At 36.4% G+C, this 13,293-nt stretch overlaps 1 protein-coding gene across 1 annotated transcript in view; it reads left to right on the plus strand.

Moving 5' to 3' along the window:
* LOC149802534 (protein pelota-like) overlaps positions 1-13,293 on the plus strand; it is a 54,307-nt gene that overhangs the window by 39,910 nt on the left and 1,104 nt on the right. Inside the window, exons 8-11 of the mRNA XM_089951779.1 lie at positions 1,086-1,206; positions 5,858-5,978; positions 8,723-8,794; positions 9,758-9,864. Of these exons, the coding sequence (XP_089807905.1) occupies positions 1,086-1,206; positions 5,858-5,978; positions 8,723-8,794; positions 9,758-9,864 (421 nt within the window). The remainder of the gene's footprint in view (positions 1-1,085; positions 1,207-5,857; positions 5,979-8,722; positions 8,795-9,757; positions 9,865-13,293) is intronic.

Genomic DNA, 13,293 nt, shown 5'->3' on the forward strand with positions numbered 1-13,293 from the left:
TGAACAATTGCTGTTGAAAAATAATTGATTTCTGAATTAGTATTTCATGAACTAGAGTCTAGTCAAAATCCTGAATGTAAAATCTGTGCAGATCACCTTGACAGATGGTAACAGTCTAGTCAACATCTTGAATATAAAATGTGTGTTAATCACATTGACAGTAATAATCTGGATTTTTAAAAAAAAATTCATGTTCAAGGATAACTTAAAGGAATACATTGATGGGTCGTTCCTGTTCACCAAATGGAGAAGATCCCAATCAATAACAGACTTTGGTTCAAATTACTTTTTATATAAATTAATCTGCTCCGGTGGCCTAGTGGTTAGAGCATCTGTCTCAGATGCGAGATGTCATGGGTTTGATCCCCGGCCGAGTCATACCAAAGACTTATAAAAATGGTACTAACAGCTGCCTCACTTGGTGCTCAGCATTGAGAGGTTAGTATTGGGACTGGTCGGCCTGGTGTCAGGATAATGTGACTGGGTGGGACATCATGCTACATGTCTGCAGTGGTAGACATTACTATAAACTGCCACGCTGCAGATATCATAGTGATATGACTGAAAATTGTTAAAGCTATATTAAGAATTCAAAATACACACACACACACACATAATCCTTGCAAAAAAAAGTGTTTGGAGGTTAGATCTATCAATTGAGTAACATTCAGCTGACAACACTAATGAAGTAACACTAGGTCTAAAAATTTCTTGGTTCATTTTATGCTCTGTAAATCTTTATTTTCACATTTTTAAACAAGAAAGAACTGTCTTGAGTGATTTCAGTTCTTGGATGTATTTAAGACAACAGTTTGTACAATTTTCAACATTTACTGTCCAACTGCATACAAGATAGATCCTGATCTGCCATCACATAATTTGCCAGCAGGTCAGGGTTTACATAGCTTTTCTTCTACTGACTACTCCTGACAAACTGCATAGATCAAGGTCTGCCAGTGCAGTATGCAACAGCAGATCTGGGTCTCTACATTTTGCAGTTGGACTTTACTTGCAAGCAAGTATATACAGTAAAAAAACAGGTGGGGAGAGATTACACGAGGTATACAAGATTATTTATATTTCAGGATCAGTTTTATGAATACATGTTTGCCCAGGCTGTCAAACTGGACTATAAGGTCTTGCTGGAGAACAAGTCAAAGTTTGTTCTCGTTCACTCATCATCTGGATTCAAACATTCTCTGAAAGGCAAGTGTGGACAAGATTGAAAAAGTACAGTTAAAAATTAGTGCATTCTAGGCCAGTAGAGTACATCTTTGTAATAGACATGAAGTCTGTAGAGGTTGTTGCAGCCATAATTCAGAGGGACTAGTGTTGGGTAGATGCTACTTATGAAGTCAAAATTGCTTTTTACTATAAAAATGCAAAACAAATATGGATTGAAAGCTTTCAACATTATTTTTTATAAAGGTGTTTATTCCAAACAATTATATAAGAGTCAGTTTAATAAGAAGTGGGCTGAAATACAATTACAATATTTGCATTTATGATGGTAGAAATATAAAACCAACCAGTTAAAAAATGTATTTATTAATTACAGACATTGTAGGTACATATTCTATAGTGATATCTGGTCCTACAACATAAGACGTATCACATGCTATTTATGTTTAGTGCTACATCTTACTGCCCAAATAACGGCCTTGTGTAGTGTGTTCCGATGTCGGTTGAGCAATGCCCAAAACATAAATATCAAGACCGAGGTCTTACATTGTAGGACTGTAGTGATATCAGGATGGTAGATACAAGCTCTTTTGTGATATCAACATTGTAGATACAAGATCTGTAGGGGGCCCCAAGTGGCCGAGTGGTCTAAAGCACTCATTGTTCTGGATCACTGCCATCTCACCTGTGTGTGGGTTTGAGTCAGGCTCAGTTAATGTGGGTATGTGAGAAAGCTTGCCAGTAGCTTCTCATGGGTTTGTGGTTTTTCCCGTTGTTTTCCATGGTTCTTCCTCCACCAGTTGTACTGGCCGCCATGTATAGCCTATCTAGTGCTGAAAAATGGCATTAAACCCTACAACAACAACAGTTTGCTCTATAGTGATATCAGGATTGTAGATACAAGCTCTATACTAATATCAGTATTGTAGATACAAGCTCTTTAGTGATATCAACATCTAGTGATATCAGGATTGTAGGTACAAGCTCAGTAGTGATATCAAGATTGCAGAAGAAAGTTCTATACTGATATTTGGATTGTACATACAATTGCAGATAAAAGATTTATACTGATATCTGGATTGTACATTCAAATGCAGATAAAAGCTCAATAGTGATATCTGGATTGTACATACAATTTCAGATAAAAGATCTATATTGATATCTGGATTGTACATACAATTTCAGATAAAAGATCTATAGTGATATCTGGATTGTACATACAAGCTCTTTAGGGAAATCAAGACTGTATGCACAAACTCTATAGTGATGTCAGGATTGTGGGTACAAGCTCTACAGTGATGTCAGGATTGTAGATACAAGGTAGTGATGTAAGAATTATGGGTACAAGCTCTACAGTGATGTCAGGATTGTAGATACAAGGTAGTGATGTCAGAATTGTGGGTACAAGGTCTACAGTGATGTCAGGATTGCATGCACAAACTCTCTAGTGATGTCAAGATTGTGGGTACAAGCTCAACAGTGCTGTTAGGATTGTAGATACAAGGAAGTGATGTCAGAATTGTGGGTACAAGGTCTACAGTGATGTCAGGATTACATGCACAAACTCTAGTGATGTCAAGATTGTGGGTACAAGCTCTACAGTGATGTCAGGATTGTAGATACCAGGTAGTGATGTCAGGATTGTGCATACAAGCTCTACAGTGATGTCAGGATTGTAGATACAAGGTAGTGATGTCAGAATTGTGGGTACAAGCTCTACAGTGATGTCAGGATTGTAGATACAAGGAAGTGATGTCAGAATTGTGGGTACAAGGTCTACAGTGATTTCAGGATTACATGCACAAACTCTCTAGTGATGTCAAGATTGTGGGTACAAGTTCTACAGTGATGTCAGGATTGTAGATACAAGGTAGTGATGTCAGGATTGTGCATACAAGCTCTACAGTGATGTCAGGATTGTAGATACAAGGTAGTGATGTCAGAATTGTGGGTACAAGCTCTACAGTGATATCAGGATTGTAGATACAATGTAGTGATGTAAGGATTTTGGGTACAAGCTCTACAGTGATGTCAGGATTGTAGATACAAGGTAGTGATGTCAGGATTGTGGGTACAAGGTAGTGATGTCAGGATTGTGCATACAAGCTCTACAGTGATGTCAGGATTGTAGATACAAGGTAGTGATGTCAGAATTGTGGGTACAAGCTCTACAGTGATGTCTGGATTGTATGCACAAACTGTATAGCAGAGATGCTGCCAGGAATTTTTTTGAGTGTGGGAGGTCCCCAACACCTACCTTGCATGGTGGGGGGGACATTGCCAGAAAGGAGCTGGTGGGTGAGAACATCTAATTGAAAACCAGCATTTAATGACTCTGTCTCATTCTTTGACAACAAATATATAAGGTATCTGCATACCTAATTTAGTTTTCTGTGATGAAAAATATCCTTGTCATGTTATCACTCAACTTCACTCCATTTCTTCAAAGTTCCAGAAAACAGGAAATGGTCTATATACCCCCCTTGTATCAGAATAGTTATCAGTTTATTCATAGATTTTTATGTTAAGAGCAGCGTGAATTTTGTTTTTTGAACTTAATCTCCTCTCACAATCTGCTGTTTGTAATGGGAGAACCACTGCAATTTTGGCCAATTTAAACAAATTTGGGAAATGTTCTTTGTGATATTTGAACATAACTCGATCATTTTGTCCCCTAGGTTATTTCTGTTGTAACATAACATTTGTTGTAAGACTTGATTTAGCAAGGTTGCAGCCTGTAAAGAATAGGTTAACTAATGTAACCATTTTTGTTCTTAAATGGATTATCTTTATATTCTCAACAGAGAACACATAACCTTCCTACTTTTTGGTTCTTTCCTTAACCAGTTGTAGGTAAACAACCAAGCATCATGGAAGTTTGGTTCCTTTTCTTCTGTTTCTCAGCTTCCATTTCCATATGCTGTGGATGAGTTGCCAACTATTTCTGTGCTGTCAGGTTTTGCAGTGCCTTCAGTTCACATGGGAACATGAGAGCTTTCCTTTTGCTCTATAGTGTCTACTGTAGCAGATGATCTTTCCATAAAGAGATTGATTATTTTCCACTTAGATAGTCATAAAATTTCCTGCTTGTTAAGTTCAATACATTTCTATTATGGCTGATCACTGGATCAGTTTTTGTTATACCCCTCAAGGAGACAAGTTGGAACCCCTGGACAGTTTCTTGAAAAACTGTAGCAGATCTCAATCATACAGATGCTTGTATTCAAACACTAAATCTACCTTAGTATAGCTTGATTATGATCAATGCCAAAATGGATGACCAATACATACCATTCTTGTTAATTTTGGTTAGTTAAAAATAAATGAAACAAACAATACAGCACACAATGGGCACAACAGATTGTGCGAACCATAAGTAATTTGTGTGACCTTTCCCCCATTGGTTTTGAAAAGTTGCGTGACTAATGTTTTTTTGTGCAAGAAAATTGTAATCCTGTGGCCTGACAGCATCTCTGCTATAGTGATGTTGATACTAGCAAAATATTGATGTCTGGATTTTAGGTACAAACTTATCAATGATTTAAAGAATTTACTTTAAACTAGGCAACTATTTTGGTAAAAACTGCTGGTGCATACTTATATAACTAGTGTATTTAAATCGCATCTCAGTGAAAACAGGCTGAGTTGCTTGGATGCATTGTTTTGGCTTTAATCAAACACAATGTTTGGCTTTAATCAGACACAATGTTTGGCTTTAATCGGACACAATGTTTTGGCTTTAATCAGACAATGTTTGGCTTTATTTCTTCTTTGCAAGTCACTTAAGTGGCATTGTTTGGTTAGATGACATTGGGAGCCAATGAGGAGTCTCTCTGAACATGAAATTCATAAAATCAAAATTCTTTCAGCAAGAAAAAAAAATGATGTTAACTATACAAAATGTACACTGCCGTCTTAATACTGTACTACTATCTCAATACCCTTTTCATTCATCTCTTAAGTGGCACACTATTGTGTATACATAATGATCTGACATGGTCATTTCAAGTAACTTGTCATTGTTCTAGTGTAAATGAAAGCTAAACCAAACATGCCATGATTTACACTACTTAAACCATTATTAATGAAGCATCTCATGGTTGGTCAGACTTGAGTTATTTATGGTGTCCACATGACTTTGCTCGTGGGGGGACTTTTCCTTAAAAAAATACATTTTTAAAAAAGTATTTTCACAAGTTTTGTTATCAAACACTCTATTTGTTTCCAGTTTATAGCATTGGCAATGGCTGTAGATTATTTATCAGACCTGTGCCATGCAGGGACATTAGTTTCCATTTAAGGATTTGAGGAGGTGACTTTATGGTTAGTGTGTTGGACTTGTGACATAAATGGAGTGGGTTCATATCCTGCTATTGGATCAGCCTGGTTTCAGTATTACTTGGGCAAGGCACTTTACTTCAGTTGCCTTCACACAATGCGCATTGCTGTGCTATAAACCTTGAAACAAACTGTACGCTACAAATGCCTCTTACTGTTTTTGCTTACATGTTATTAGTACAACTAAAGTTGTGATACAGCTAAACCACTATTTACAACTAAGAATTCTCTGATACAAGCTTTTTATTCATGAAATCTAGGAAAATCTTTATTAAATCGTTATGCAGTCAGATTTGCAGATTCACTTATTGTAAATATGTATATCATGCTTTTCTAGAAGTTCTTCAGGACCCAGCCATTGCCTCAAAACTAGCAGACACAAAAGCAACAGGAGAAGTAAAGGTCTTAGAGGAGTTCTTCCAGTGGCTGCAGAATGATCCTGACAGGGCATACTATGGGTGAGTTGTTGAATTGGATTGATCAAGGGACCATACATTAAGTTTCATTATCTTTTATATGTTGGCATAATTTGATCAAATACATGTTATTTGATACTCATATGTGACTGAAAATTTAATTCATACACCTGCTGCCAATAGGAGATGGAGTTGTGTGACTTGTATACATAGGGGTTATCCTCATTTGTCAGTCTGTCTATCCCTCAGACAAAGAATCTGTTGTTTCTCTTGTATACTGAGCATAGATGAGATACAGGGATCACTTTTCTAGCTATGTTGTTGTAGGCATCAACATTAAACTCATTCTTACACTGTTGTTTGCATTGTCATGAAATTTGATATGTGTATTCGTCTTGGAGGGTACTGCTCACCACATGCAAAATTAGGTCACGTTGACTTACTTTAAAAACTGGAGATAATGTTAAGTTTATGCATCTAGCTCAGTTTCATTGAAACCACTGTATGTACACGTGAACCTTGATTGACTTTTTTCTTCTTGGAGAAAATACCACAAGCAAAACTGTGTCACATTCACCTGCTTGACATGATCCAGCTATTATGTGAGTGTTGGCACTTAGCTCAGATTCTTTGACACCATTGTATTTGCAGCCAAGAATCTTTATAGAAATATTTGTCTTGGAGAGGGGTACTCAACATGGGTAAAAGAAGGTGCCTGGTATCTACTTTTCTTTCCCCAGGGATTAAGTAAGTTTTTAACATTTAGCTCAGTTGTCTCTGACACTGTTGTATGCATGGCCATGAAACATGTAAGATATATTCATATTTGAGGATACTACTCACCAGAGTTAAAATTATTTCACAGTGTCCTATTTTTAAGGCTCCAGCAATGACCTTTTTTAGCTCAGTTCCTTTGACACTATTTTGTGTACAGACATGAAATTTGACGGGTATTTTTATTAAGAATATTAATCACCTCAATAACCTACTGTTCATTTCACATTAATAGACTTTTCTTACTTTATTGACTACTTAAGGGTTTTAGGTTTCCTGGGTTTAAGGCCAAGCAAGCTTGTGGTAGGGCAATGTGTTCTTCGTGTGTTATGTGTTATACACTGTTAGCCTATCAACAATAGCTTGTTACCACTGTGAAGTCGTTATTCCTGCTCCGATTCCAAACTTATGGGTTTATATCATCAAAGTATTAATAAGGAGTGAGATCTATGCATGTTAATGAGGTGATGTTATATTTGATTGGCTAACTTTGTTACCACTCATAAGGCCCAATTTCGGATCCAATTTTGAACAAACTTTAAGTATCATAAAGATATGGAGTTTATTAGTACACATGAGCCATGCATGTGAATGTCGCTTGTTATCACTCTGGAAGCCATTATCCTGATCCAGTTTTGATCAAACCTGGAATGTGTGCTTCAAGATCTTGGATGAATTATTCAGTAATAAGCAAGAACCATACATGTTAGTAAGGAAATGTTGCATCTCATTGGCTAAGCTTGTTGTTACTCTGAATGTCATATTTTTTATCAAACTTTTAATGTAGGCTGATGCATTTAAGATCTTGCAGGAGTTTGATAATGTATTTGATTCACACATATTAATGGGGGGGGGGTTTGCATGTGACTGTGTAAATGGTAATCTAGATAGAGCTTCCAATCAACTAAAGCTGATCTGAATTAATTATTCCCTTCACAATTTACAAATATAAAACCATACCATTATTCTGTAGGTGCAAACTTCCATAATTAGGAACAGCCATTACATGATTAAGCTGTTAAATTGTTGAGTTAATAAATTGAAACACATTTTGATGATTTCTTTCAGTTTAAATGTAAAATCCTTTATAGTGTTTGTAATTAATGAGAAACATGAAAACCATGTCCTTCTCTACTTTAAATTATAGACACATCACATATGAATGAAAGGATTTGGGGAATGGCAAGAGTATATCAGTAATGAAAGGATTTGGGGAATGGCAAGAGTATATTAGTAATGAAAGGATTTGGGCAGGGTCGGCACTACCATATAGGCAAACTAGGCAGCCACCTAGGGCTTTGATTTCAGGGGGCACATTTTTAAATTTTTTTTTATTGTTTATAAATTTTGAATTGATATTTTCGGGGGGGGGGGGGGGGCACCAGAATCTAATCTTGCCTAGGGCGCCAGATAGCCTGGCTGGGTCTGGCGCCGGCCCTGGATTTGGGGAATGGCAAGAGTATAGCAGTAATGAAAGGATTTGGGGGAATGGCAAGAGTATATTAGTTACTTAAGACTTAATAGCCATAAAAAGTTGCTTTCATTTAACAAAGTTTTCTTTTATCAGGTTAAAGTACACATCATTAAAAGAGATTAGTCCTCTATATTTACTATGGGTTCTACATTATATTATGTATAGACACATGACACAGGTACGTTGCACTGAGTTGTACTTTGTCTTATGTATGGACACATGGCACAGGTATATTGTATGATGAGTTGTACATTTGTTATATATAGACACATGGCAGAGGTATGCACTGTTGATTGTACATCATGTTATACGTACACACACATGGTACAGGTATATTTGGCACATGTGTATTGTACTATAGGCTGTACATTGTGTTATGTATAGACAGGTAACACAGGTATATTGTACATTACAAGACATGTAGACAGGTGACATAGGTGTATTGTAATGTAGGTTATATATTGTGAGATGTTTAGACACATGGTAAGGTGTTATTGCTTTGCCCAAAATTCATGTTGCCTTTTTCTTTTTTCTCCAGAATCAAGTCTATAGAGAAGGCAGCTGACCAGCAGGCTGTAGAAACTTTACTAGTTTCAGATGAGCTGTTCAGGTAGACGTTACATTACATTCAAATAACTTTTTTTTGTTACTAGTTGAGCTGTTCTGTTCAGGTAGACGTTATATTACATTCAAATAACTTTTTTTTGTTACTAGTTGAGCTGTTCTGTTCAGGTAGACGTTATATTACATTCAAATAACTTTTTTTTGTTACTAGTTGAGCTGTTCTGTTCAGGTAGACGTTACATTACATTCAAATAACTTTTTTTTGTTACTAGTTGAGCTGTTCTGTTCAGGTAGACGTTATATTACATTCAAATAACTTTTTTTTGTTACTAGTTGAGCTGTTCTGTTCAGGTAGACGTTACATTACATGAATTGGGTTTATCTTTGTTAACACAATGCAAACTGCTGTACTTTATTTACTGTCAATTTATCAGCTGGTCTTATTGTCCTTTTTAAATTTCCTACTATTTCCTGTTGAAAGTTTGTGTATTAAATGGTCACCTGCTGACCATGGTTAACATCCTGATCATTTCCAACTGTTTTAAGTGGTTACTTGATGGGACCAATGTTTCCTGTGCTTGAAAGGAACATCTTTGAACGAGGATGACCTATCTTTGGGTTGGTACTTTCAGTTTTGCAAATTTTGGGCAAGAATTTACCAAAGACACCTTTATAATAGGTCCAATCTTGTAAACCTCAGGCCAAGGTTTCAGAAGATTACTAGTCCATAAATCATAGAATTGGTGTCCATTTTGGCATTGCAGACTCTTGATAAAACCTCGGAAAACACTAAATACAAAAGATAATTTAATGGTAGTCTCTTGTGCCTGCAGCAGGATGTGGCACATTGTCATGGTAAACAAAATATGTATGGCAAGATTGTGTTCCATGGTAATTTCATTTAGAACTTTTATATTTAAGACCTTACTCTTTCCAGAAGCATCAAGGCCACATGTTTACCTACCTTCAGTTAAATTTTACACCTATTTTAAAATTGTTTCATTACCAGGTCATCAGACTTTAAGCAGAGGAAAAGATATGTCAACCTTGTTGATAAAGTCAGAGAGAGTGGAGGTGATGTTAAGATATTTTCCAGTCTGCATGTATCAGGAGAACGTAAGTAAAAATGTATGGAGTTGTTTTCTTCAATAAGAAAGAATGAGTTTTATTTTTTTTAGAATTTAAAGTTTTTGTGTCATTGTAAAAGGTGTGCTGAGATGTTTGTATTACTTCATTTTACAACAATAGCTGTTATCATTTCCTGTGACAGGGTGGTCAAACAGAGGTAACAGTTTTTCTGTCCATAGGCCTTAACATTGATCTCACCCGACATTGCATGAGTAACACTTTTCTTTTCAAATATGTTACCCAATCATATAACTTAGGAGAACTACTACCACTCCCTTGCATGCCCAGTCTTCCCAGCTAAAACTTTTAATCTAAAAGTTATCTGCTGACCTAGGTGACAGTTAACGTTATCTCCCTTCTATACAGAGATTGCCATCAAAATGTCGTGAATGTTGCTACATCTGCTTGTGCAGAGTAGCATGTTCTCAACAGAGCGGCCTTGCAATTCACACACAAGTAATTTGTAAGTCTTTGAACTTAAAGCAAGTTGGCGGAGTCGTTTCCACCTATAAATTTACAACTTTCATTTCCTTTCCTTCTTCAAACACAAAGATTCAGTATGATCACACTTGGCTATGCTCACACATTTAGGCACCCTCGATATGTACCTGCATGGTTTGCTAGATAGCTTCTATTCTTACAAAGAACCGTATCTCAAACCTGAGAGTCTTTCACCGTCTGTTTTACTCAATGCAATAGCAGACATCACAGTTGGCTATGATACTCTTGTCCTTACGGCAGCTGAAATTTTCTCCTAGGAACAAAGAAACAATGAATGAAGTCCCATTTCAGGAATGGGAGGACCTGACTTGGATTATGGGTGGTCCCTTGCAAGTACAACCTTTGAGTTCACAGTTTATACTGATGTGAGCACGAGAGGCTTGGATGCACTTCTCCTTCCATCATACCAGGTGGATAATGGCTCACTTGGATTGTCTATTATGTCTCAGTATCCTGGAGATGAAAGCGATATGGAAAGTATTCAATTGGTGGAAGGAGAATGTACATGGAAGGACATTCTTATTATGTGTGACATCAACAGTATGGTGAATTATCTCAGAAGGCAAGGGGGAATGCTGGGATTGGCCACTGGCAGATTATTTGGTGACGAGGGATTGCAAAACTCCCAACCTGTTTCACCAGCCCCAGATCCGAAGGCCTTGTATTTGACACTCTTTACATACATTGGGACAGATTGGGCACATATGTTAACCACCAACACACCCATTTCCAAATGTGATTGTTGTTGTTGTATGGTTTAACTCCATTTTTCAGCACAAGATAGGCTATACATGGCGGCCAGTATTAATGGTGGAGGAAGAACCCAGGAAAACCCCGGAAAGAACCACTGACCCATGAAAAGCTACTGGCAAGTTTTCTCACATACCCACATAGGCTGAATCCGAGACTTGAACTGGTGCAGACAGAGGTGAGATGGCAGTGATCCGTAACGGAGAGCGCTTTAGACCACTCGGCCCCCATCCAAATGTGATACAGAAAGCAAGAGAATGGGATTGAACCCTGAACCCAATTTTGCTCCACTCAAGTGGACAAATTGTGGATCAGTGACCCCATCAATATAGTGGTCAAAATCCCCAGGAAATATATATATATATATCCTCATCTGCTCAAATAACTACAACAATAAGCATTGCATTACAATCAATATTAAACAGAACAATTCTCTTATTAAGTGGTGGAGAAACTTGCTAGTGACACACACACCCTCAAGTGTACAAGGGAAAAGGATAAATTTGACATACTGGTGCAAGTGCAAACACATTGAGCTGCTGATTGCATCAATGACTCTGTGGTCTTAAACTAAGAAAGAAGAAAAGAGCTAAAAACCAACAAGTTTTTTTAAATTCAACAAATAATTTATTTCCTATGAATACAAAGTGAAAATGTGCAAAGAAGTTGTAGTATTGTGAACTAAATCCCAAATAGTCAGAAGTCCAAATGTATTAAGTTCCAACTGAATACCATTGGCATTTCAATATTGAATATATTGATGTGCCTGTGCCTGGAGTGTGATGAAATTCTAACAATCTTTTTGATGTATCAAAGTAATATAATCCAAAATGTCCTTGTCTGAATTCACAATAATTCCAAATTAATGCTCCAGTTCATTGAATTATTGAGCACTTCCAGTGAATTGATAGTTTGAATAATTAAATTAATCCACTCAAACTAAAAACTGAACACAACAGAAATACTGATTCTACTTCAGATATTACAGCAAAAATGAATAATCCTAATGTAAACAAGATTATATACCCCTCTACTTGACCTAGGTCGCAATTACCATTTCCTGGAAATAACCTGTCGCTTAATGGATAATTTCCTTTCTGGACGTTTCTAATGTCAAAATCAAGACTATATATTTAACTCAAACTGAATTAAACATGTTTACAATTAAAAATCTAAATATTTAATCTATACTCAGAGGAATATTAGCTATGTATTTTGTTGTTTAGAAAATACATGCCACTGGTCAGTTACACAATTAACTTGATTTTGGACAAGGTCAAGTCTGTATATCAGATATACATAATATATAATCCTGGAGAAATCCCAGCAAACAATACAAATGAAATGTATATGTAACAAGTTGTTAACTTCTTACTTTGGCCCTTTGACATGACTCGGATAGCACCGTTACATGATATCCGAAATGTTGAATCATGGAAATTACAATCTGCTGTCAGGCATTGGCTTTGTGCCCAGAGTGGATCTATCATGAGTTCTAACCTGACTGAATAAGACAGTTTTGAATGGTCTCATTTAAGGTATTTTGATCGGGTAATGTAAAATGTTTCAAAATAATACTTGTCTAATACATATGAACCCTCCTTGCAGTTGCATCCATAGGGATAGCATGCCTCCTCCTCCAGTCATAACTTACGTATACATGAGAGAGATCACTGTCACCTAGCTGAGCAGTTAAGTTTTAACTTTTTAGCTAAAACATTTTATTCTGGGAGGGCTGGATATTTTAGGAAATAGTTCTCTTGCGGTATTATGATCAAGTAAGTATTATTGAAGAAACATTTTGCCAGAAATGTCTTGTAGCTTTTGTCTCATCAACTCCATTTTGGATTAAGCTTATGACCTGTGTTGCTTATAATCTACTTAGGTCAAGATCCATATTTTATTGCAATTTGATATGAGAAATGTCTTGTAGTACAATTTGTAGATTTACCTAACACAGTTAAGACCCCTGTTAATCAAATTCTTTGTGTCACATGGAAATTTAGAATGTTGCTAGCTATTAGCATAGCTCAAGAACTGGTAAGATTTTACCTTTAGATTTTACGGGTAAGATTTTAGGGGTAAGATTTTACCTTTAGATTTTAGGATAATGATATGAACATAATTTCTTCTACTTAACTTCATCTCTTTACATTGGAAGTTGCT

Source organism: Sinohyriopsis cumingii, chromosome 3 (genome assembly GCF_028554795.1).
Source record: "Sinohyriopsis cumingii isolate HCF-2022 chromosome 3, ASM2855479v2, whole genome shotgun sequence".
Lineage (NCBI taxonomy): Eukaryota > Metazoa > Mollusca > Bivalvia > Unionida > Unionidae > Sinohyriopsis > Sinohyriopsis cumingii.